This window comes from Chlamydotis macqueenii, chromosome 7 (genome assembly GCF_036417535.1).
Source record: "Chlamydotis macqueenii isolate bChlMac1 chromosome 7, bChlMac1.mat, whole genome shotgun sequence".
NCBI classification, from domain to species: Eukaryota; Metazoa; Chordata; class Aves; order Otidiformes; family Otididae; genus Chlamydotis; species Chlamydotis macqueenii.
In genome coordinates, this window is record NC_141562.1 from 29,887,561 (window position 1) to 29,911,950 (window position 24,390).

Here is a 24,390-nt window from a genome sequence, read left to right on the forward strand (position 1 = left end):
CTATGAGAGAACAAAAGCACCTGTTGCATTTAGGATACATTTAGAAAGCTGTTAGCTGGTATAGGTTACTCCCTTTTAAGGTCTTCCTTCTAATAATTCACACCTGATGCTAAATAAAAATGGTTTAGGAAAGGTGTGAATCACTTAGTAGCAAATAGGCTCACAAAATTTTTCATTCTTGGCACTACAGCTTCTTTTTGCTCTAAGATGGATCAAGAACTCTAGTCTCTGGGGTACATACTCAGATTTAAGAGGGAGCAGATACAGCTGGCTACATTTTTTTTTCCATTAGAATCACAGAATATTCTTACAGCAAGAGCTGAAGTCTTTCTAACCTTGAAAAGTAACTTGTAACAGTGAAATCTTTACTTCACAGTCAGTTCACATTTCCATGCCTATAAACAAGTTCTTGTAGGTCTAAGAACAATTAAATCCACAAGTAAATATGAATGTATCATTTATTTGAGGTGGACAATTCACATCATTGAAAGTCACAGGTAACAAATCTTAACTTGAATTTGAATGAGAGGTTTATTTTATAGTTTTCAGGGGCAGCTTCAGAGAAAGTAAAATACAAAAGATAAGCAGCACGCATCACAGTCAGATGCAGTTGAGGAAAGAGCCTAGAATATGAACCCTCAGAATGCAATTTGAGCAGCAAAAAGAAAAAAAAAAACTGACTTGGGATGAAAAAGATGCATCTTGAAGGCAATCCACTGAATGGCTTCTTCAATTATTTATTGTTAAAAAAGTATGCAAACCATGGCACAGGCATATACAACCCTTTCAGCTGCAAGGAAAAGAAAACCTTGTCCTAACATATTCATTGCATAAGTCTAAAGTAATATACAGAAAATTTCAAGTAAAAGATTGTGGTCTGAAGTAAAAATTCCATTTCTTATTTAAAAAATGAGAAGGCTATCTGTTTTTCTTCTCTCCATCCTCTGGTTGATCCGTTTCAGAGTCATATTGGCATTTTTCCACACATTTCCTAGGGAACCAGCCTCGTTCTCTTATTCCACCTTAAGATATGAAAAGTTGCATTAACTTGGAACAAAACATGAATGACTACAGAGGAAAAACACAAGACTGGAAGAGATATCAAGAGGTTACCTAGGTTGTTTTCTTCTCCAAGCCAGGACATCTAAGTAATTCATAACATCATTGGGGACACATGGATTCGCTCCCACTGCCTAAAATGTTTTCAGAGATCTCCAAAGTTTTCCAGTACTCTACCTTCCTTACTATTTCAAAATCTTTCCTAATATCCCATCTGAATCTTTCTGTCTGTAATTGAAGTTCACAACTCCTCTTTCTACACACCGGGGACACAGGAAACAGCTATCAACCTTCTCTACAACAGACTTTCATGCAGCTGATGACTATTTGCACATACCCTGGCTTTCTCCTATCTCCTTTTCCTCTCCAGGTAAGCCACTCCAATTCTTTCAGCTTTTCCTTACAACTCACATTTTCTAGTGCTCTGACTATTTTCATTATTTTCCTCTCAACCCTTTACAGCTGATCTTCCTCTTTCTTGAGGTGCAGTGACTACTTACAGCTGAGTCTCTGCCAGCATTGAGCAGGATGGAAGGATTAGTTCATGCATCTGGAAAGTCATACATTTTTTTCTTTTTTTTTGCAAGTGTTGACTCATCTTAAGATTATGATTGACTCTTTTTTTTTCCTCAGAAGAACTGCTACTTAACCATTAATTTTTCCATCTTGTTATAGTGCAGCTTGTTATTCTTAACTATTTCTAGCATTTTGCTATACATTTCTAAGAAGCCTCATCTTATTTTTGAAGCCTGGTTCTCCAAAATGCCAACGATATTTTGAATTCTAACCCAGCCTCTCAGTATACACCAAGTTCCCCACCCACACCACATTTCACCTGATTTTTAAAAAAAACATTTGATTTAGCACAGATATCTCCCACTAATCTTTACAATAAGCAACACAGTACAAACTACTACCATGCTCAGTTCAAGGACCCATTTAAGTTTGATGTTTTAAAGTGTTCACTGGAATGAGCTGTTGAAGCACTTCTAGCCCACGAAGCTCTCAGACCTCCCATGAAAAGCATGGACACTTTCAATGCAATGACTGTTGACTGCCTCTCTTTTGCCAACACAGAATGTACCCGCAATGAATTAGCAATTGTTTGGAAAAGATATCAGAATCCAACGCAGGCAAAATTTTAGCTCAGTCCTAAGGAGGAGAGCTAAAGTAATAAATGTAAAAATGCCAATGCAGGTGGCTGTGATGTTGTCTCTCTGCAGACCAGCAGGAGTCTTTAATGTATCTGGTAACTGTAGTCGTTAGTTTCGTGAATGCCTGTCAAAGACCTTGGAACTGTTCCAAAACAAAAGGTATAACATCTCCTGGGTTTTTTTTGGTTTTTTTTTTTTGTTTTTTTTTTTTTTGTTTTTAAGATGTACAAACTGTCATCCTGGGTCTTATAAGTATATGGCATGTTCAAGAAAGACCACTACATAAACACCAAAAAAAAGAAATAATCATTAACCTCTTCAGTGTCTAAAAAACAACTTAGATTATGAAGAAGTGTCCCCCTTCCAACTCAACCTTCCATAAGCTACCAGAGTAGTTCTTTCAGTCTGACAGATTCATCTAATGTTTATCAAAACCGCCAAGTACAGCAGATGTAAGGAGTAAAAACTGTGGATGTAGTTTTAGAGGGGAGAGAAGCTAATGCCAGTAAGGTCAGTCATTATACATTTTGAGAACTGAACATACTGTCCACATTTCTAGACAGCGGTAAAACTGATTCGTAATTTTCAACAGAAAAAGTCAAAATAACTGCTTCATACCATCAGCAGCTGAGTCGAGAATCTTCTCACCATACATCCAGTGTCTGGGGAAGAAAGTGTAAGAGGTAATTAGATAGCAGAACTCATCTCAGTATTTCTTTTAACCAAACATAAAGGTGTGGAGCCACTAACTTTAAGCCTCTTGTGGCTAAAATCAGATCCCCTTTACTCAGTGCAATTCTAGGTTCTTCAGTGCACGGTGTCGTGAAGAATGTTTTAACACCTTTAGTCACAGGACAGCAAACTCCACTGTAATCTTCTACTGCTCGATACCGCACCTACAAATTTGAACAGAATACAGCAATATATTATTGTAAGGAGTTATGGCCTTGCTGACAGTTTCATACCAAAAAATCAATTCAAGCATGCCGTTGGATTTACGCATAATGATAATGGCTGTCAAAGGGACTCTAAATTCTAAATTAATTGCTTAACAATGACAACAGTCAGATGACAACAGTCATCTTTATTGATTCCAGTTGCCATCTGGAAACTAAGGAGCAAATGCAAAGAAAGCTAAATGCTAAGTTTAATTAAGCAGAGATTGTAGCACACTGTTTGTGTGGAAACACCAAGTCTTTATTTAATTGCAAGGTTTAAAATCAAGAAAAGAAATAGTTTCAGCAATTACTTACATTTATTTATACTGACATTTCAAAGTCATTTCAGACCAAACTTCACAAATACTTACACTTCTTACTCGCTTGTCTGCTTTCTGTTTCAGCTGCTCTATCTATAAATGATTATAAACAGAAATTTAGGCAGTTTTTAGTTTAAGAGGACTTGTGTATTCAACACAAAATGAAGTCAGGTATTGAAACCATTCAACAAACACAGGAAATATCATTCACATTTAAAAGCATTCAGAAAAGCGTAACGTTTGAGTCTATCAAAAAAGGGAGAACATTTGACAGAACTCCTGTTTAAGCATCTGCATTACTAGTCAGTTTATTTTAGTTATTTAAAAAGCTGGTATATTACTGCAAAGGAAAGCAGGCAACAGGATAGTGGGGAGGATTAACCTGAGATATCATGAAAGATCGATTACCGTCAAACTGTATTGATGACAGCCATCCCTTACTGGCCAATCCAGGCCATCGCCCTCAGGAATCCCAGACCATGTAAACACTTGCTTGAAGTTCTTCCATTTACTTCCCATGTCATAGGGAAAAATAAAGGTCTCACCCGTTTGGTAGTACTGGATTCTGTCTTTGGCCTGGAAAATAATTTAAAAATATAACACATTAAAACATACCCTATAAACTGAAATTAAGCAGCAAATGTTGAGAAGGACAGGTCATAAGCCCTGTACGGGTCCATGAGACCACAAAGCAAACACTCTTGAGGCAAGAGCAGTAAATTCCTGCTATACTAACCCACACTTTTAAAACTACTGTTAGAAATGTGCCTGGTTTGGGTCCCCCTTTACTTTTCAACAAGAGAGTCAACTGGCTACACCGATTAATCCACTCCATGCTCTGATTTCATTTCATGTCTTTTTTCAAAGAGTGATGCCTGACTATTTCTCAGTTACATAAAAAGACTTCCACAGCTCAGGAATCTTTCATTAATGATAATGAGCATTATTCTACATTGGTAGTGTCTATTCAAACTCCAAGACCTGTGTATATAAGCATGCTCTGAATCGCTCACATTCTGCAGTCATGAACTTTCCATTCTTCCAGTAACGATGACATCTAGTGGAGCAACCACAGAAGAGTTTGTTTTCTTTGTTGCAAAAATGTCATTTTTATGAAACACTTACGTATTACAGTCTGTGTTCAGTTTTCAGAAGGGACATATTAGCAGTCTGTGTTTTACAGATAATTCCAAATCCTACTGTATAGTTGTAACGGGGTTTTCTTTCATTTATGTTCCATTGTCCTATTATTCAAGGGTCTAATCCACCTAAGCTAGATTCTGTGCAAGGAGAAGGCACTACAGTACTCAGGTACTTATACACAGTCAAGATTGTCATGCTAATTTGGACAAAGAATAAAATAAAGACAACAAGATAATAATGAAGTGTTTGTGGACTTAGACAAAATAAACTGGTACCACTGAACTGGTTTCTAAGCACTGAGTCACTTTTACTTCCTTTAAACTTAGCTGCTTGGCTATATTTCTTCTAGAACTACTGTGATAACCTCCACAAAGATATGGAAATCAAAGAGAAATTTAAAGAAGAGAAGACTAGGTATCTCATTATTCTCTAGTACTTTTTCAAAATCAAGGAAAATCCTCCAAAGTTTAATCAGAGAGGTAGGAAATGAGGAAAATTACGAGCCAAAACATGCCTCCTAGAATGGGTAGGGGAGATGGAAAATTAAAGACACACGCAGGCATAACAAGAAGCAAAGACAACTCAAATTTGAGATGAAAACACCCACATATTCCAAGCAAATAAGCAAAGTCTCTTAAAAGCAAGCATTTTTCTACGTTCACACCATATCCTCAAAACAAAAAAGAAAAGAAAAATCTATGCAGTTAATTGATTTCCCATCTATTGCAGTGACTTTCAGAGACAGTAAGGGAAAAGCTGGCTGTAGGTGTTAATTCAGTGGTGAATTGAAATGACACCTTTGGTTTAAATACAAAGAGGTGAAACAATAAATTGATAAATATAGAGAATAAACTTTGTAACAATACAGTACAAGAATACTGTAATAAAAGCTTACCTTTTCTTCAATCCAGGACTCGATTGAAGTTTTATTTGTCAAAATGACTTTCATCTAAAATAAAAGCGTTAGGTGAAATGAGCATTGATTTTCTGCAGAGATACATCAAGTAGGCAAAGAAAACTTCATTTAACAAACTGTATTTGCTTTAAACAACAAAGCAGCTTTTATAGGCTTAACTGAAACATATAAGACATTCAAAATTAAGATTCAGAATAGATACATGCTAATGCTATCTTCTGGAATTATATGCTTAGACAGTATCACAGAGTATTTCAATTTATGCTTAAAACATGTATTTTTGTTTCCTTCCAAAGTAATATATCAGGCATGTTTACACCTATTTCCAGGGATAGGTATTTTGCCTTTTCCACAGAGTTTATAAAGCCCATCTCATGGTTTCTTAGTTCATTAGATTTTCACCTCCAAGTTCTCCCATGAGGCAAAAAAAACCCCAACAAACCATAACTGCTGGAGAAAGCAACATAAAACTCTGGAAAAGTTACACAGCAACATAAGCTCTAAACAACTGCTCCTATCTCAATTATGAATTCTGGTTTTGCTCCACAACAAGGAAAAACTTAGAGCTTTCAACATCTTTGTAACAGAAGCCATAAACTTACCTGGATAATAAACAGCATACCAACGGCAATAGTTGTTCCTAATGCCAGTCCTAAGGCAAATAAAGACGCAGCAAATGCAGATAGTCCAAAGGGAATAATGGGTCGAGGGTCTCTTTTGGCTGCACTCATATCAATCTTTACAGAACTCCATCCAAAAGATATCTGCAAAGGGAAAATATCATCATTCAGCTACAGAACATTTTGACTGCTGAAACAAATCAAACTACCAATAAGAAATCTGGCTCTAAACATAGGTGTCCAACTTCTGACAGGTTTATAATGCAAGGGGAACAATTTAAAAAAAAAAAAAAAAAAATGTATTCAAAAGACTTTTCCTCTTCAGAAATAGGTTCTTTGCTAGATGTAGGCCTTCTCTAGATGGAAAGCTAAACCAAAATCGCCATCTTGCAAGCTCCACAAATTAGGCCTAAAAACTACAAAAAACCTGGACTCCGGCACATTAACAAAAACACATTCACCAATTTCAGATAGAAAATGTTTGCATAGCACAGCATCCAGGTTTTTCTCTGAAAGCTTTAGCAGATACCAGTTCTCAACATTACTACTCTGCAAATACAACAGACAGCTTTCATCTGTTACACTCCGTTGATGTCTTCAAGCTTCTCGTTGCAACCACAAAAGCCAAAACCAAAGCTCATAACCTTAACCATGGATCTGAGATAAGGGATGTATTTCAGAACAAGCTTTGCTCATTGTTGCTGCAGTTAAATTTTCCCATTTTTTGGTTCCAAAAATCATATACAACTCTAAAAAAGTGGCAAGCAAAAGAAAATAAATAGCAACTAACGTGTGGAAATAAATAGCTAGTTTCTGTGCCAGCCAAAACACAGCCTGTCTCTCTCAACATAAAGTACTACTCAGAAACTGCCTTCAGACAAAGCAAAGCTCTAGGAAACTCCCAGTGATTATGACAAACAATGTGGAAAAAAAAGGAAAGACAATAAAAACAACTTTCTCTGAATCCTTCTCCAATTAATGAACATACTTCTCACAGGCAGAGAGCAGAACTGAGAATAGATGTTGAAAGAATAACAAGGAATCCCACATGTTGCTTTCTCAGGAAACCAAATTCTCATACTTCCAGACATAAATTACCCATCTGACTTAAATAATATTTTAAGCGTTTAATTATGTTTTCTTACTCTGTTGTAAAGCTGAGTGTACATAGTCATAACAAATATGAAAGAAGCATGAATGCATCCCAGTGGAGCTAAGAGGAGAAACAGAGTGAAAGATGCGTGATTCTGGTATCCACAACAGTTGTTGATCCAAGGACAATGGTGATCCATCTTCATGACACATCTGTGAATAATAAGTACTGATTAATATAGAGGACAATTACAATGTTTTTCCTAAAAGCTCAAAGAAAAGGACAACTAAGTTTCTACTACTCAGCCTCCACTCATTCATTTAAACCCACCAATTTCCAACATATCAACACAATAGTGTCTTTTTTTTTTTTTTGCCATTTAGAACGATATTTCATGCTGTAGAGTGAAAGAAAGCAAAACAAGAAGTGTTCCCAGGTCCTACTCTCCCTAATTATCCCTCCACCTCTTTACTCAAACTTACTAGTTGCTAATGAACACCATATTCCAGAGACAGGAGACAGAGGCCTACAATGGGAAGTGTAAGAACTATCAACACAATAATTAAGCACTAATATTATTGCCTTTTTTTAAAAAAAAAAAAACAAAACAAAACAAAAAAAACCCACACACCATGAAAATAAGGGAAATATCAAATCCCATGTGAACTACTTCCAGAAAGAACATATAAAGATACACAGAGAGAAGTGTGTTAGTGCCTCTTTCTTTTCAGTAGCAGAGCCTCTGGAAGCTTCACCAATTGCTATGAATTGACCTTACACCGCTGTAAGTCCTTTTCAAAATCTATTTAACAGGCATAAACACCCTAGAGACACTCCTGTATTCAATATAAAGCTAGTTATTTTGGTTTAGCTTACAGTGCAAAAAAACCACCTGATACAAGATTTGTCCACATCCCAAATTGCATTGATTTAAATTAACAGGTATCAAAGTCACTAATTATAATATTGCAATTCATCTGCACCAAACCTATGTGATAAACAAAGGATTAAATTACACAAACACCCAGCTCCTCTGAAAATAAGAGTTAATCCTTTTGGAACTACTGACCTCATTATGTTTTAAGCTAGTCCATCCCCAATAGGAAGTTCAGTTTCTCCTTTTAAAATAATTAATTATTCTCTATTAGCATATGCTCAACTGCCACTGTACAAGTTCTTGAACACGTAATCATAATTACAAGCACAGGTGTTTCTGAAGAGGTTCCTAGATCTTAGCTAGAAACCTCACCCTTAAGCATATCAGCAAAATGATTTGGAGAATGTGCTGCAGTTTCTTCTGCTTTACTTCACGAAACACAAATTATTTAAAGAAATTGTTTTTGCAGAGACAAACATCAGGATCTGCTGCCATTTTCTACTAAGTCCTCAGTGTAAAGACTGTCACTCAAGGAAGAGTCTAATTTTAACTCTCAGGATGATGCAGCCAAATTACAGCACTGCTCTACAGTTTCAGTCTCTGCTTCCTAAAAGCACACTGACTGTGCATCTTGTGCTGACAGAAATAACAACTGAATACGTATTTCGCAACATCCTTTAACCACGTTCTCTAATAGTCCTTCAGAGAAGGATCTGCCCAGTAAACCCAAGATAAATGTAACTACAGCCTGGACTGCAGACAGCTGAAGTGCCTTGCTTTTTTTTTTTTATTCCCATGCAGCTATTTATAACAAAAGCATCCTTTACCTCGGAACAAGTCTGCTAGTAGACTAACACATAGTAAGGCACAAACTTTAGTTCACTTAACATGCAAACTCCCCTCAAAAACCAAACTTTTATTGAAGAGTAAAGAACAGTCCAAAATTTCCACTCAAATCGACATTTAACTCTTATTTGGAAAGATGACAGAACAGGCATTTCTGCTTCCTGAGCAGGTAAATGTTTGGACTCCAAACTTACAAAACACTGAAAATTTTTTTAAGTATTTACACAGGCTCACTTCCCTGAAACAGTACTGCAATATTTTGTCAATACTGTCAGTAAGTTCTTAAGAGGAACTGATTTCAAGCTAAAAACAAAATGTTAAAGAAAGATTTATTTATTAAACTAAACCACAATAAAATGATACAGAAATCATACAACTAGAAAGTGCAAATATTTGATATGAGTATAGTGCTTATATGGAAGTCTTTCAAAAATGCACAGTACAAGACTTGGAAGAATAAATGACACTAATAGCTCACCATTAGATTAGAAGCTGCTTTAATACAGACTTAAAACCATTTTAAAGAAAGACAGTACCTGTTACACTTCCGACAGTGGTGTGAACGTGGTGCCTTATAAGACTGACACACTTTACAGTATTGGAGATACATGCAATCCTGAGATTTTTCCTTTAAACAGAAGAATAGGCATGTTAGATGTATACATAATTCTACTGGCAATATGTATCTTGGCACTTTCTAATCTAAGCATCTTTGCTTTCTTGTGACAGGGCGTGTTTCATAACCCAACCCTATTTAATGGTAGGTGGTGAGGACAGAAAAAACACCAAAATGAAATAATCTCTTGGCTATCAACACGGCCATCTCCACTGTTGAAAGTGCTTCTTGCTAAAAGAAATAAACAGTTCTTCCATCAGGAAGAGTGACTGTACAAGCAGGGTTTCATAGTGAAGTTCTGGGAGTAAAAAACAGCATAAGGCCTTTATAATTTAAAAAACCACTTGTGCACCCTGTCTCATTTTATACTATGAGCCAATCTAGGCTTACCACTAAGATACAGTACTGGTAAGCACTAACGATCAACTAGCTTTTGCTTGCCACCCTCTCTCTCTTACACACACACATATGCCAACTACAGCAAGATAAGACAGACACCTGAAGACAGCAAGTAGCAATACTGTCCAAAATCTTCTGTTCATGAAGTGGAATACCCAATTGTCCTGCTAGGACTGCATCAGGATCCTCTTCCCACTAGACTCTGTCCTCAGAAATATTCCACAAGTAGAAATGTGATTATTACTAATCATTATATCATGCCACTGGAACACAAACTCTGGCCAGCTGTCTTGGGATATGGAACCTTATAATACTGTATTGAACAGAAGATAAACAAGTAATTTTCTGGCTCACATAAAAAAAAATTAAATCTACTAAATGAAGTTCTTCCAATCCTTATTACTTGCAGCAAAATCTTCAATACAATAGCGTCTGCGTGAGCGTGCAGATAACCTTGAAGTTCTCTGCACTTGTTTCCTGTTGTTTTGCTTTGGGAAGCACCAGTAAAACATAACGAGTACACCCAATAAAGAGGCATTACTGTTCAGCCGCAGATCACTGTGAGGAAGGGACAGAGCAAGCTGGAGCACACTGGTAACGCTGGAAGCAGAGGCAGGAAAGCCGGAGAGAGGCAAAAAGCGAAGATGTCGAAACGAGATAAGGAGAAAGGAGTGGCCCGAGGGGCTGGCTGCCCTCTTAGGGGACAAGGGGGACACGGCGGTACCGGACGACCGGCGGTGTCTGCGGCCTGATCCCCGCACACGCTCCTTTCAGAGAGCCCGGCCTGGACCCAGGGGCAGGCCCGCCCGTCTCCCCGCCGGTTCCCCCGCCCCGCCAAACCCAGCCCGGGGACAAGACGATCGAAAGGCAGCGCTTACCGGCGTCCACCCCAGAGGGACGTACCCTGGGCCGACAAACATGGCGCTGAAGTAGTTGTAGAGGATCATGACGGTCCAGTTGAGGAGCATGATGAAGTTGACGCTTCCCCCGGCGGTATCCAGGGGCCAGTACCACAGCGCGGCGTCGGCCATGGCGGTGGCGGAGCACACGACCACCACGGCCAGGGCCACCAGCGGCCCCCAGTGGCACAGCCGCCGCGCCTGCCGCAGCCCCCCCGGCCCGCCCATGGCCGCTACCGCTACCGCTACCGCCGCCCGCCCGCTGCCGCCCCACCGCCGCGCATGGCTCCCAGCGCCCTCAGCCCCGCGCCGTCCCGCCGGCTGCCCAGGCAGAGGGAGCGCCGTGAGGAAGGGGAGGCGCCGGGCCCCGCCGGGCCTCCGCCCGGCCCCGCCCCGCCCCGCCCCGCCGGCCCGGGGAGGCGGGGGGAGCGCAGCCCGCGCTCGCCTCCGCCCGCCTGCGCCTCCCGCGCCTCCACCGCCCCCCGGCGGTCCCTTGGCAATAGGATCCCGGCGGGAAACAGCGTCCCGCTGGTGGCACCGAAGCCTCGTCCCGCCGCCCCTGCTCAGCTGAAAGAGACAGGTTACAAGGCGGGGCGCGGGGGGCTGCGGGGTCCTAGGCTACAGGGCGTGAGCGGGCCGCCGCCGCCTCCTCCTCCTCCGCGCCTGGGGCTGCAGTGTGAGCGCCCAAGCGAAAGCCGCTAAGGGGTAGCGGAGAGTTGGGCCCTGCTGGTTAAAGAAGAGTTTCGCCGGAACTTGTGGCGAGGCACCTGGAGGCGGGGGGACGCCTTTGCGGGTAGCAGAACGCGGAAGCGGCGCGGAGCGGAGCAGAGGGGCTGAGCGCGGCGTCCCCGCGGAGCGCAGTGGGGCCGCGGCATCCCCCAGTCGCGCCGCCGCCATGTCCTCCGATTTCGAGAGCTACGAGCAGGACTTCGCGGTGCTGACGGCCGAGATCACGGGCAGGATCGGGAAGGTGCCCAAGCTGATAGGAGGTGAGCGGCGGGCGCCTGCGGCGGGGGCGGCTCGCCTGGCCCCGCGGAGAGGCCGTGGTCGCCCGGCGCGCTGGGCTCCCGCCTGCCCTGCTCGCCGCCTTCAGGGCTCTCGCTCCGCACCGCCCGCCCGTCCTGGTAGAGCCCCTCCGGCTCCCGGAGCCGCAGCAAGCGCTCGGGGTGGTGGCAGGGGGTGTTAGTGTGTTTTTAGCGTGGTCTGTCTCTGTGCCCCGTCACCCGAATGGTTTTTTTTTTTTTTTTTTTGTTCCTTACACAGCAGAGTAAGGATTCATCTCCCTGCCCCGGGTGCACGTCTGTTCGAACAGCGAGTTGCCTCATGAAACGTGTTAAGAATAACATCACAGGATATTGTTTGCTGCTCAGCTGTAAGGATCAGCCCTTCCCTTCTGACTCGCTGTGGGCCCACGCGAAGTCACGCCAGGGCAACTGAAGGGCAAGGGTCAGAGCTGGGTGGATGTTTCCTGTGCCAGCATTGCTACTGAATGCTTTATATTGCGATCGTGCCACAACATCAATAACGGAAATCAAGTCTTCATGTAGCACATACAATTTGTGCATGATTTAACCTGAATTTGAATTTTTGCTGCCTACTGTTGAAGCATTTGATTTGGATAGTTGGCTGTGGTGACTCACATGTAGGAGCAGATTCAAAGAAATCAGTGTTCATTTATTTTAATGTGTTTCTCAGTAGCCTGCAGCATTGATGGTCTAATTCATGATGTATCCCTGCAGTAGAGACAAAAATATTTGTAAGAGTGTTAAAGTAGAAAGCTGAAAATTCTATATCTTTAACCAGTCCAGCTGAATCTTCTAGCATGTATGAATTGATGCCCTAATATAGGGCTCCTAGTACAAGACAGAGAGAAGCTGAAACTAGGGGATTTCTGATCTGTCCCTCTTGTAGCTCAGCTGAATGCCTCGTCTGTTTCCAGATCATTAAATATTTATGTCTCTGCTTCCTATGCCTGTTTCCCAAGGGTTTAGAATACTTCAGCCGGAGGAGTGGATATCATTTAATGAGGGAATACACACTAATGGTATACTTTTCAGTATGACAAAGGAAAAAATATCATGCATCCAGGACCAAAGAGTAACATGCTAATTTTAGAGTGGGAAATGCATCATGAAGTAGTGACTCTAAACAGGATTTGAGGTAGGTGGTCAACTAAAACATATGATCTTAGTGCAAGGTTAATTCAGAGGTCCAACATATATCTGAAATGAATAAACAGGGAGATTTTGAGTAAAAGTCTGATTCTGGAAGGTTGTGTCTAATTCTAATCTTAGTGCTTTAGAAAATCTTCTGGTAAATTTGGTTTCAGTGATTATTCACAGGCATGATTGAAGGATAGGAAACTGTGCCTTTTCATCAGCTTAACAAAACTATTTTGCTGTTGCGCTTAACAAAAAGTATACGGAGGGATAATTCAGTCACAATCTGCGGGTACCTGTGAGGTACATAGCTTTTTCTGTTTTGTAATGGAGACTTACAAAAAGAAGAAGGAAGAGATCCAAAGAGTTCATGTGATTGAAATTTAGAACTTGTGTAATTTAATCTGCTCAGAAATTATATTTAACCTGTAAATGGCCACTGGGACAATTTACTGAGAGGATGCAGTGAGTTCTTCACTAATGTAGAGCACCTAACCAAAGCAGTATTTTCCACTGCTTCACAAAGGGTTATTCACTTTTAAACAGAGTAAATTTGAGGACCTCTTGTAGGAATGGGGAGACGTCATGCATACGCTACTAGTTTCTCTTCTGAAAATCAGTAGTGCTACACAGATTTCTGGAAAAAGAATAGAGATTTAATTTCCTAATTGTATAGATTTTCAGAAGTCATTAGTGTCTGTTCAATAGTATGAAGAATACTGTGCTTAGTAGTAGTGGATTTCCATAATCCTCTTCTTGAATCACTCTCCCTTATTCAATTAAGGGCTTAAATATGAGATGTTTAAAGAGTATTGCCTGAGACAGTGACATAGCCTAGAAGCAGCAGACTTTGAAATCATGATTCTTTTATGTGGTCATTAGAATTTTTTTTTTTTTTTTTAGAATTTGCTGTCCTCTCAGAGGAGAAAGAAATGCATGTTCTCTGCAGCCCAGTAGTGTCGTACTGGGCTAAATACCATCCAGATAAGACAATGGTTGATTTTTTTTTCATTATGGCTACTTCTTGCACTGTATGTTTCTGAGTGAGTACATTGCTTCAGTTTTCAGGGATATTTTGTCTTTCATTAGAAAAAAATTCATGTATGAGGTCAAAACAAATTGCAGTCTTAGCTAATAGAGGCGTTTGACCACCTGGAAAAAATCTCTAACTATGCTGAACACTTTAATCAGAAATATTTTAAATACACGTTTTTCCCTTGTTTCTTAATAGGAATATTTGCAAGATCTTTGCTTCTTCATCACCAGAAGTTCCAGTTAGTTCTTGTGGAGATGGCTGAGAGAGCCTCAAAAAGAGGATTATGAGGTGGGAGGGGGACATGAGGACAGATGCTTGCGAGGTGGCAGTTTTCGGCCGCAGTGATTTGAGAGAGATTGCTGATGGCCTTCTTCCTCCGCGCTGGAAGAAGCAGGATGAAAGGTGTAAGGACTTGTGCTACTGCATAATACAGAGAGACCTTCTGAAGTCTAGTGACTGGTTTATTTCCTTCTGCTGCCCAAGATGGACCTGCTGTAAGCTTCATGTTCAGTTGAATCGGAGAAATACTAGCTAATTATTTGTGCCACATTCCTGCATTTGGTGTTGTCAGGACTTGATGCTGCCATGTGTTCTAGGAGGATGATGCCTCAACAAACAATCCTGTTGTCACAAATGCATAAATAGTTCAGCAAGAAATGTAACAAAGGCACTCTGATACTACAGAAACAAGAAGCAGCAGGGATAATAGAATGTCTTGGGAAGAAATGCCTTCTGTTGAGACAAACATCAGCCAGAGAATTAAAGAAAGTGTTCTAAATAGAGAAACAGCTTTTAAATAGATTTTTCTCTGATGCTGCTGCAGGTCTTTGAAGAATGAAGATCCTTGGCTGATGTGTTTTATTAATGTTCCTCAGTGTTTCAGAGAAACATCTGTCTTGTGATTTGACCAAGAATTTATATACATTTTGATTACTTGATCTAAAGAGAGTTTTATCAGCACAAATGGTGATACTTAGCATTTTCCCAGCACAGTAGCCTCTGGGTCATGATGGTTTTAAGCTTGAGTGCTGTCATCCTTCTGATACTTTGTACCTGCATTTTCTGCTGGCAATCAAAGCACTGCATTTCAGTCTAACAAATTTAGCTGAAAAAAGTCCCACCCTTAATATTCTTTTGTATCCCTTTACTGGAGTTTACTATCTTCATTTCAGGTCTGGCTCATTATATTGTGCCTCTTGAACCCAATTTTATAACCAAAGAGAAAAACACATACATTTTTCTGTTTGTCTTTGCTGTTGGACAGTAACTTCTGGCAGTGGTGAACACGTAAACCACCTCAGCCAGCGTAGCAAAATCTGTAAGTGATCTATGAACTGAAACCATTTGTTACTCAAGTCTCTTCCTCAGCCTGTACTAATAAAAAGAATTGGTTCTGCAAGCAATGTGACTTCTCAGTCTTGGTCCAGATTTAATCTCCTCATTGGTTGTAAGATCAAACCAGTGCTGTGTTATCCTTTCTAGGCAGATTTCTGCGTTTCTGTAACTGCCATATTTTGGGAGACAAAACAGTGCAAGGGAAAAACTGAAAGAACTGAGCTTGTTTCTTTTAAGAAAGTGATACAACCTTGTGTACAAACACTGAACAAATGTCTTTGTTTGCAATCCTTACCCAGAGGAAAAAAAAAACACTTTTGTTTCCAGTCTTTATATTTATCCATATTTTGTCAATTTGACCAGTTAAATTATACAAGCTGCGTGCAATATTTTCTTTAGGCCATTCTGTCTGGCATTGTGGAGACAAAAATTCTAATCTAAATTTGGATATATTTGATGGAGCATTGTTTTTTATTTTCTTTAAAGGATATTTTAAATTCTGAATTTAAAAAAAAGTTATAAAAACCCCTTTTCATTATTTCATATGATGGAAGTGTATTTAAGGAAATCATCAAGTAAACAGATTGAAAACTACTAAGACACAGTGGAGTAACACAGGGAGTAATATGAGGATCTGTAATTGGATCATAACTTGTTTGTCCTGATGTACTGGATTAGTGGCAAGCTTGTCTTACTCTGAGTAACCCCCTTGTGACCTCTTCTGTAGTCTCTGAGCAAGTCATCCTGTGAATATTGTGCCCTTCTTTCTATGGGGATTCTGACTGTGAAATAAGTTGTTTACTTAGCTTAAATGTGGCAGTAAAACTGAAAGTAAATGGTTTGAAAACCATTCCAGCAAGTGCTTTCTGATTGACAATGTTGTAGCATTTCATGCTTGTGTTGCTACTATTGACAACAGGCTTAGAGGTATTGGCAGTCCTGCAGGCAAGTGGCTCCAGGCAGCATAGTCCCACCAGGATTTTACACGGATGCAGCTGTAGGAAGAAAGGAAAGCAAAACCAAGTGGCTGATACTTATACTTTGGTAAGCTTGCTTTTCCTTACCAAAGTGACCCTGCTGGATCGTGCCACCTCTTCTTGCTCTGGGGACTACATGGTGTTTTGTGCCCTAGAAAATCAGCAGTTACAACAAGTTCAGCTGCTTTCCCAGGAATCTGTGAAGATATTGCTCTAAAGCTGCAGTGCTAGGCTGCTGACACGTGCCTGCTTACATATCTGTATCTGAAGGAACAACAGAGGCCTGTTGTTGTCAGTAGGCCTCGCTCCCAGCAGTTGCTCTGGTCACCACCTGGGTGATTATGTATTGATAAATCTGGGACGATGTTAAAATGCAACTCTGGAGTTGAGTTAAAGTTTATTTTACTAAACCGTTGAAGATAATTTTAATACTTCCTTAATTTTATGGGAGCAGTATCAGCCAGAACTCCTTGTGTACTAATGAGTTTTCCCTACTAAAGGTCCGTAGCTTAATATCTCTGTGGGTAGGTAAGATCTTACTGGTCAGTGGGGTGCTAAGTAGTTCTTGTAATCACAAGTACACACAGAATTTGTACAGCATGAAATATCTTCCCCAAAACCACAACTTTAGATCCCTAAATTTCAGGTTGCTTAATATGTATGGAAATTGTAATCCAGTAAAACTCAGGAAAATACTGAAATTGCTATAGTACCTTTATTTTCTACTGCTATTTTTTTTTCATTTTATTTCAGCTTCAATAAAATCATATTATGTGTTTTGTATCTTACATTGTTTTTCCTTTCGTCCATTGTCATCTTGTCTGCTTCCAAAGGAAGGAGAAAACAGAGGTGTTCTGGGATGCTGGGTAGGAGAACTGAAATGTGCAGGCAAACAAGTGGCAGATTCTCTTTTCTTTTGGGTTTAGTTATGTTAGGAAGATAAATCACTAACCATTACATTTTCTAGCCTGGGTGCCATGTTCAGAACCTGGTGGGGAATTAGAGAAAGACATAGCTGGCAGAGAACTAAAAGTGCTGCACAGAAATGAGCATTTCCTGCATCTTCTGCTGTAGTAGAATCCACCAGACATGTCAGTTTGAATTCCAAGTTTGCAAGAAAAATGCTATTTTCCATGACTTTAGCTTTGTAGAGAGAATTACCTGATGAAATTCTGGGCTTCTTTCTAGGTTAAGAAGGGAAACTGTTTGGCAGGACTTAGAGGTGAGCTCTAACTTTTTACTTGGGGGGGTATTCAAGTGCCTCCTTCTCACTTGTGTCAGTGGCAGAGTTCCTTTTATTCAGAGGGCTTCAGTGTTTTTTCGGATTCTGTTATCATATTCTAGCTATATTTTGCCAGATGTAGTATTGTTCTTACTGCTGCCACCCAGAAACGCTTTGATTTGTTCACGTAGGGTATAACAGAATCAGAGCCTGAGACAGTCTCAACTTCAGGTGAACCTCATCAGCACCGGACCACTTGTTATCCGGTCCAATCTAAGAAGGAGTCTTTACTACCTCTCCAGTTGGCTATAACACATTCTTGAGAACCTGGACTTCTCTGAGAGGAATTTTCCCATAGTGAAGGCCCTCAGACTACGGTCTTATTTTTGGACTGTAAATGTATTACCTACACATTCTACAATACTAGAGCAGCTTCTTGGGTGATAGCCCAGTGCGTATGATTTGTTCTTATGAATGCCGTGTGTGGGATGGTGTATCCTCAGAAGACAGCTGGTTATTTGCAAAGATCTCTGCATTATTGTAAAGGTAGGAAGATGATTCTGAACCTGATCATTTCTGCAGGCAGACCTCCAATGTATGTAACTGAAGAAGGACAGATCATGACGTGCATTTGTCCTTGAATGAGAGAGTGTAGAGTATCTGAGATAAATGAGGAGACACATGGGTAGGCCCATGAAATGTAATACAGGATACTGTGGAACAGCAGTGGGAGGACTCAGCTGGAACATGACTTAACTTAAGCCGAGGATGCTTTGCCAAAAACTCTGTAGCAATATAGTCCTTTCAGAACTAGTTCTGTTGCTTTTAAGGAAGATTTTTTTAGGGACACGTTTTACCTTATGTGGCAGAAATTCTGGTTTTGGTTGCTACCTCAACATCTGATTCCTGCCTGTGGCACTAAGTTTGCTTAAAAAGAAAGCATTTCAACCTTGAGAAGCTCAATTCTATACATTCAATAAAGGGGATCCCTCTTGCAATTCAGTGGCTTGTTGCACGCAGAGGATCAAAGGATATTATCAGATAATCCCTTTTAGTCTTTAATGTGTCAATTCTACGATACAAGGAGATCACATGGAAGAGAAGCAAAGGAATTCAGGCTGAAAAAGAATTGTGAAGTCTAAAGATGCACAGTAAAATCTCATGTGCCAACATAGTCTGAGCCATCATGAACTCTGGCCAGCAATGACTGGCGATACTTCTGTGCGATTCACTTCTTATCTGCTTCATCAGGCAAACCACCTGCAGGGTTGTCTCGTGATGCTCTTGGTTTCAAGCAAACAATGGTATAAAGGCTTGTTTCTTCAGAGTTTTGTTGTTAACTTCATTGAGAGGAAGTGTGGATTTACAGTTTGAAGGATAGAAGTTGTGGCCATGAGAAGGGAACGAGGTGGTGCAAGTGGCAGTATTGTAGCCCCTGAATGCCCACAGTAGTTAAGCAGTGTGGGGGCTTTTTATTATCCAGTGGCTGAATATTCCTCAGAAAGCCCCCTTTCACACTATAGCGAACCAAGTGATCAGACAATTGGAGTATTTGGCAGATGTGACACTGAATCTCAGTTCATATTGAATTCTCTGCCTAAGAACGGATGGTTAGAGGCAGGTTGGAAGTCAGACATGCTTTCTATAGCTGGGACATAGACTTGTTGGGGAACCTAGCAGATGATGATTGCTACATATAGCTTATAACAGATTTTAATTGTTTAAAATGTTCCTCTTTTATTGCTAATTTACATTTTTACTGCTACTGGAAGACAGTGGTTCCCATGGCATTTCATTTTGGGTCTGGTTAAGCAGAAAAAACAAGGTTCTAGACCTGGCATAGGAGCAGGGCAATAGAAACCTCATTTTTCTTCAATACCTGGATTCATTGTAAGTGGGATGCTTGGTTTTGTGCACCTCATATTTTGCAAATAAATGGGGTAAGCCTTTGTTCTTAAACCGTGATTTTTTTTCCATTTCACCTAAGTATTTGCCTCCTCATGTTTTTATACACACCCAGCAAGTGCCTGCTGAGGTTAACTCCTACACCTGGAGCAGCTGTAACTGCTTTCCTAACGAGCAAATGCTGCATAACAAAGCAGAAGATTTAAAGGATTGTCCAATCTCTGTTTTTTGGGGGGTGTTTTTTTTTGTTGTTGTTTGTTTTTTTTTTTTCAAATTACTGATGTGGGTATCACAGTGCGTGCTGATGTCACACAGAATAAATCCCTTGAGTCGGTTTTAACGGAGACATGCAAGCTTTTGAAATAGTATGTTTTTCTTTTATGGCAAGAGCACAATTATATTGGTATTTTCACAATTCTGTTTCAGATGACAAGAAGCAGATGGTTGCAAATGTTGAGAAACAGCTCGAAGAAGCAAGGGAACTGGTAGGTTTTGGCTTTTCATATGCTAACTGCAAATTTCTAGGGAAAATAATAGGATCATTAGTGGTAACGTTTAACACAAATGATGTCCTAAAAATACTTAACAATAATACATTAGAAGATGAAATAGTATTTTTGAAATTGTTATTGTTTGAGGATATGAAATCCCCGAGAGAAGTGTATTCTTTTTTAATATAGTGTTAAGTGTTTTAAGGTTTGCATTATTGCTGTAAGCTATTACAGGCTGCTACAGGCTGCTACAGGCTTTCACTTGTGGATTAGGTCTTTTACTTTAGGGATTGAATTAGATATTTACACACCTGGACTGTTTTGTTTTTTTTTTTTCTTGTAAGACCCATGCATCTACTTGATTTTATCTGTCTGATTGTCTCATAGAGCAGCAGATCTTTTTTTCTCTCTTAGCAAGTGAGGCATAAAGATACGTAGCTGTTTGAGGTCAAGGGGCAGCCATAGTGGGAGCTACTGATCCGAGAGGAGCGTATATGTTAACCAAGCATTAGTTAGTGGTCCTCACTGACAGAAGAAAGCAATATCTATTAAACAACTGTGACTTTTTAAAAAATTTTCCACATTAAAGCCTGTCATGTCCTCCGTCTGGATGGAGTATAGAAGTAAATTTTTGTACATGTGGAGTAATTGAGCAAAGGTGTTGGTGACAGTTGAGATTGACTTTTTCCCACATGGCCAATAGTTCCTCGACTGAGGTTGCTTTTGTTTATTGCTTGCAAATGGGTTTGGTCTATCTAGTGTCAGAAACGTAATCTGACTGTTAGGATAGGGAAAGGAAATTAGTTCTCCTAGCCTGATGACAGTTCTTGTAATTGAGTGACTTGAATCAATGATTTGGTTACAAACTAAACAGTAGTATTGACCGGAGCATTGGAATAGCATCCAGGAAATCTGGATCTTGGCATAACTCCACTGCAGATTTACCCTGTGAGAATGGCAAGGTGCTTAACCTCTCTGATTTGGTATTCTCAGTGAGAAACATCGTAAAACTCCTGTCCCATCTCATGAGGATGTTCTGAAGATATATTAAGGTCTTTTGGGTGCTTTCATATTCAAAAAATGTAAACATATAGAAATGTTTTTCATCTTCTTTTCTCTACAGCTTTACATGGCAAAAAGCATAGCAGTACAGGGAAATTGTAGCATGGGTAGTCTGATAAAAAATTTGGTTTTCTACTCAAAGTAAGATTGGAAGGAGCAGAAATTGAGTTAATGGCTCATTACTTTTCTCTTTATGTCAGAAAAAGTTAATCTAAATTTGTATTTATTGTAAGATTTAAAAGTAAATCCTATATCTGTGCTTTTATCCTAATGATGATCTTCATTTAATGTACTGGCTTTTCTTTCACGCTTTTGTTTTAGATCTTGTTGCTACTGCTGCTAGACAGGTGCTTAATTAAATTATTGGCTTTAACCAATTACTTAACATGTTTGTGATTAATGTCAAGGCCTGGGTTTAAAAATCAATTTGAACAAACCTGCTAATAACAAGTGATTAAAAAGATCGTCTTTTAAACTAAAGGCTACAGTAGAAAATCAAAATAAACCTAATTCCTTGCTACTGATAGTTTTCATAGATTGGTTTCCTTCATTGTCTTGAGCTGTCCAAGCTAGATTTAGCTGATTTTGGTTTATTTCCTTCTTGGCTAGGAAATAACACTCTCATGTATTATAAATATTATTGTAGAGATAATTTATTTACATTGACTAACCATTGATTGTTTTAAAACACTGTCTGCTTTGTTTGGGTAAAATCACTGGTGTAATTGATTTGATCTATGTGCAGAACTGACACCAAAACTTTTCAGACTCCCAGGCTGCCTTTTCAAGCCAGAGCTGTTGAGTGAGAGATCTCTGGAGAGAAACCCTGTCATTCTACATCCCGTGTGGAGTATCTGAATGTTATTTTTGCCAGATTTTTAAGAAAGGTGGATGTTGTGATAACCTTTGGGAAAATCTTTGAATATAAAATCTAACATATGCTAGAAGAGCTAGAATTAGTGGTTTTGAGTGAAATATTGCTGTTAAGAAGAAAATCTGTCTATGTGTTATTTGCCTTTATGTTTTATGAGGGACACATCACAAAATTGTTTTGTTGCAAATGCTAGATTATTTTTTCTAGACACTTGGCTTTTTAATAATGCATGTAAATTTAGTGTTACAAAAGCTAGGTTCTTCTTATTTAGACACTTGGGTTTTTTAAATATAGATCTCTGTTTTAGTTCCAGGACTTTAGAATCAAGATAAAATAGGAAAGCTTATGAGTTTCATAAAATGCTAGCAACTCTCCGGAGCAATTTCCATGTGGAAAACTTCCTGCAGGAGGTGGAGACTTATTTTGGAGTCTTGATGGACAGCATCAGCAACACTAGCTTATTTTGTTGTATTTTTGAATGGAAATACCAGTGGCTGCTCTGCTTTATGCTGTATTCAGTGCTGGGAGTATACTGGATGTTGTTAGGAGCAAACCTTCTAGGTTAAACCTCTGAGGAGCCCCATAAGGATGGGGCCTGAGTTATGAATTTGGGCAAGAGTTAGGTGCCAGAATGCTCAGCTTCACCACAGCGGTGGCAAGTTTGAACATAAGCAATAACATAAATTTGAGCTTTTAGGTTATCTGAAGAAAACTTCAGCTTCTACAAATGTTTTGAGATTTAAGTGCCAGGTTATTTTTAGCTTTTAGTAGAGTTTAGCTCTGTTCTTGCTTGTGTACAAAAAATATGATTTTATGACCAATAACACGAGGCCTGAAGGTGAAGGTGCATAAAATGAGGCTGCGTTTTGGTTCACACCTGCTTGGACCACTGTCTTCTGCATGACTTCGCATGGAAATTCATCAGCCCAGCCACAGAATGTACCCATTTAATCTCATGACGACAAAAAAACGTTGTTAAATGTTAGTCAACCTAAATATGCATGCTTCATCGTTGTTCCTTGGGCCTTACACCCTCTGATACAGACTCTTCAGAATGAATGGTTTGGATTTAATGGACTGTGGTCTGATCATTGCTGCAAATTCTGTATTCACTGGAAGATGGTTTAATTTTTATATAATAGATAAGAATTGAGACTTCATTAAAGTATCCTGACCTTGCACATATGATTATATATGTATGAGCTGAATGCTTTCTATGTTATAGAACATTTGAGATCAAACGTACTGAGATGAAATTGATAAGAAGAAAGCCATTAACTCCAGCTATCGGTTTAATTTGTAATGCCCCTTTGGAAAGTTAAGCCTGAGCAAAAGAACTGGGTAGAATTAGAAATTGCTTTGTATGTTTCAATTCATTACTGACTATTTAATTTAAGTCTCCCTTACAGTTTATTATTGAATATTGTTTTGTATAATCAGAATAGATCAGACTTTTATCTGGTAATTCCATTGATTAAATTCAGATGCTTTTCTTATGATATGAGGATGAAATTTCAAAGTGTAAGCAAGTAATTACGTAAGAATAAACTGTAGCTGTCCCTTGTGAAGACCTATAACCCGTAGCTTGGGACCCTAAATTGAAAGGCATTTCTGTTCCAATGCCATACTGCAATCAGTAGGAGGTGAGTAAATACTATTTCAGGTCCTTACAGCAACCAAGGAGAGGCATTCTTTTATCTTTTTAGAGTAAGTTTGAAAGATTTTAAAAGGAGCTATGCAAAATAGAATTCCCAAACAGACAGCACCGTGTAGTGAGGGTCCATGACCCAGCAGGCAGGTAATTAGCAGGCAGATCAACCCTGGTTTTATATCTCCTTTTGGTATTCTCTGCCTCTGTGCCATATTCTTGTGCTTCAGGCCCTTTAGTATTCTACATGGCAGGAATAAATAGGCAAAGCTTTTGAAAGACATATTCTACCTCTGACATTCTAATGCATCTGACTGTGTACAAGTTCTTAAATAGTATTGTCATAAAGCTCTGAAATTCAGCTATTTGATGTACATATATACAAATTTGGGAGGTAGTTTTTGGCAGTTAGGTCAGCCTTTGTAATTCTACTGAGTAAGGAGTATTTAAAAGAACAAGAATTATTTCATTAAACATAATATAAACATAAGCTGGTAGTAAATAAAACTTTAAATATGCACACACACATGTTTATGCACCTATACATGTATGTGTGTGTATATAAAAATAAATAAAATACCTTTTTCAGCCAACAGTTTCCAAAACCATACAGCGAGATGGAAGTAGGCTTTCTTCTGAAATATGCTCATTTGCAGGAAGTTATTTAACCTCAGTTTTACTGTATTCTTGTAATAAAATGTATTCATCACATTTGGAATTGAAATCCAGATGCATTTGACTAGAATCATTCCTTCTAAGTGTTAATAGTATTAACTTTGTCACTTGTTTGTTAACTTAAGG

General features: G+C 39.4%; 2 protein-coding genes across 8 annotated transcripts in view; one reads left to right on the forward strand and one right to left on the reverse strand.

Moving 5' to 3' along the window:
• Nucleotides 1-442: 442 nt before the first annotated feature.
• ZDHHC6 (zDHHC palmitoyltransferase 6) lies at nucleotides 443-11,126 on the reverse strand. 2 transcript variants are annotated; one of them, XM_010127877.2, is made up of 10 exons: nucleotides 10,860-11,123; nucleotides 9,503-9,594; nucleotides 7,296-7,455; nucleotides 6,133-6,294; nucleotides 5,510-5,563; nucleotides 3,880-4,047; nucleotides 3,523-3,564; nucleotides 2,964-3,109; nucleotides 2,832-2,875; nucleotides 443-1,022 (listed from the first exon to the last, which is right to left on the reverse strand). In XM_010127877.2, exons 1-10 carry the CDS (start codon nucleotides 11,106-11,108, stop codon nucleotides 919-921), a joined length of 1,221 nt encoding a protein of 406 aa, XP_010126179.2. In that variant the 5' UTR covers nucleotides 11,109-11,123; the 3' UTR covers nucleotides 443-918. The 2 variants fall into 2 exon arrangements, with proteins under 2 accessions (XP_010126179.2, XP_086608578.1); XM_086752452.1 differs by lacking the exon at nucleotides 3,523-3,564 and having other exon boundaries at nucleotides 10,860-11,126.
• Nucleotides 11,127-11,494: 368 nt separating this feature from the next.
• Nucleotides 11,495-24,390, forward strand: part of VTI1A (vesicle transport through interaction with t-SNAREs 1A) — a 274,091-nt gene continuing 261,195 nt past the window's right edge. The window contains exons 1-2 of one of the 6 annotated variants that reach the window (XM_086751751.1): nucleotides 11,495-11,869; nucleotides 19,941-19,999. In XM_086751751.1, coding sequence (XP_086607877.1) covers nucleotides 11,776-11,869; nucleotides 19,941-19,999 — 153 coding nt within the window. In that variant the 5' untranslated portion in view covers nucleotides 11,495-11,775. The remainder of the gene's footprint in view (nucleotides 11,870-19,940; nucleotides 20,000-24,390) is intronic. The other 5 variants (XM_086751752.1, XM_086751755.1, XM_086751753.1 and 2 more) reach the window with 5 other exon arrangements.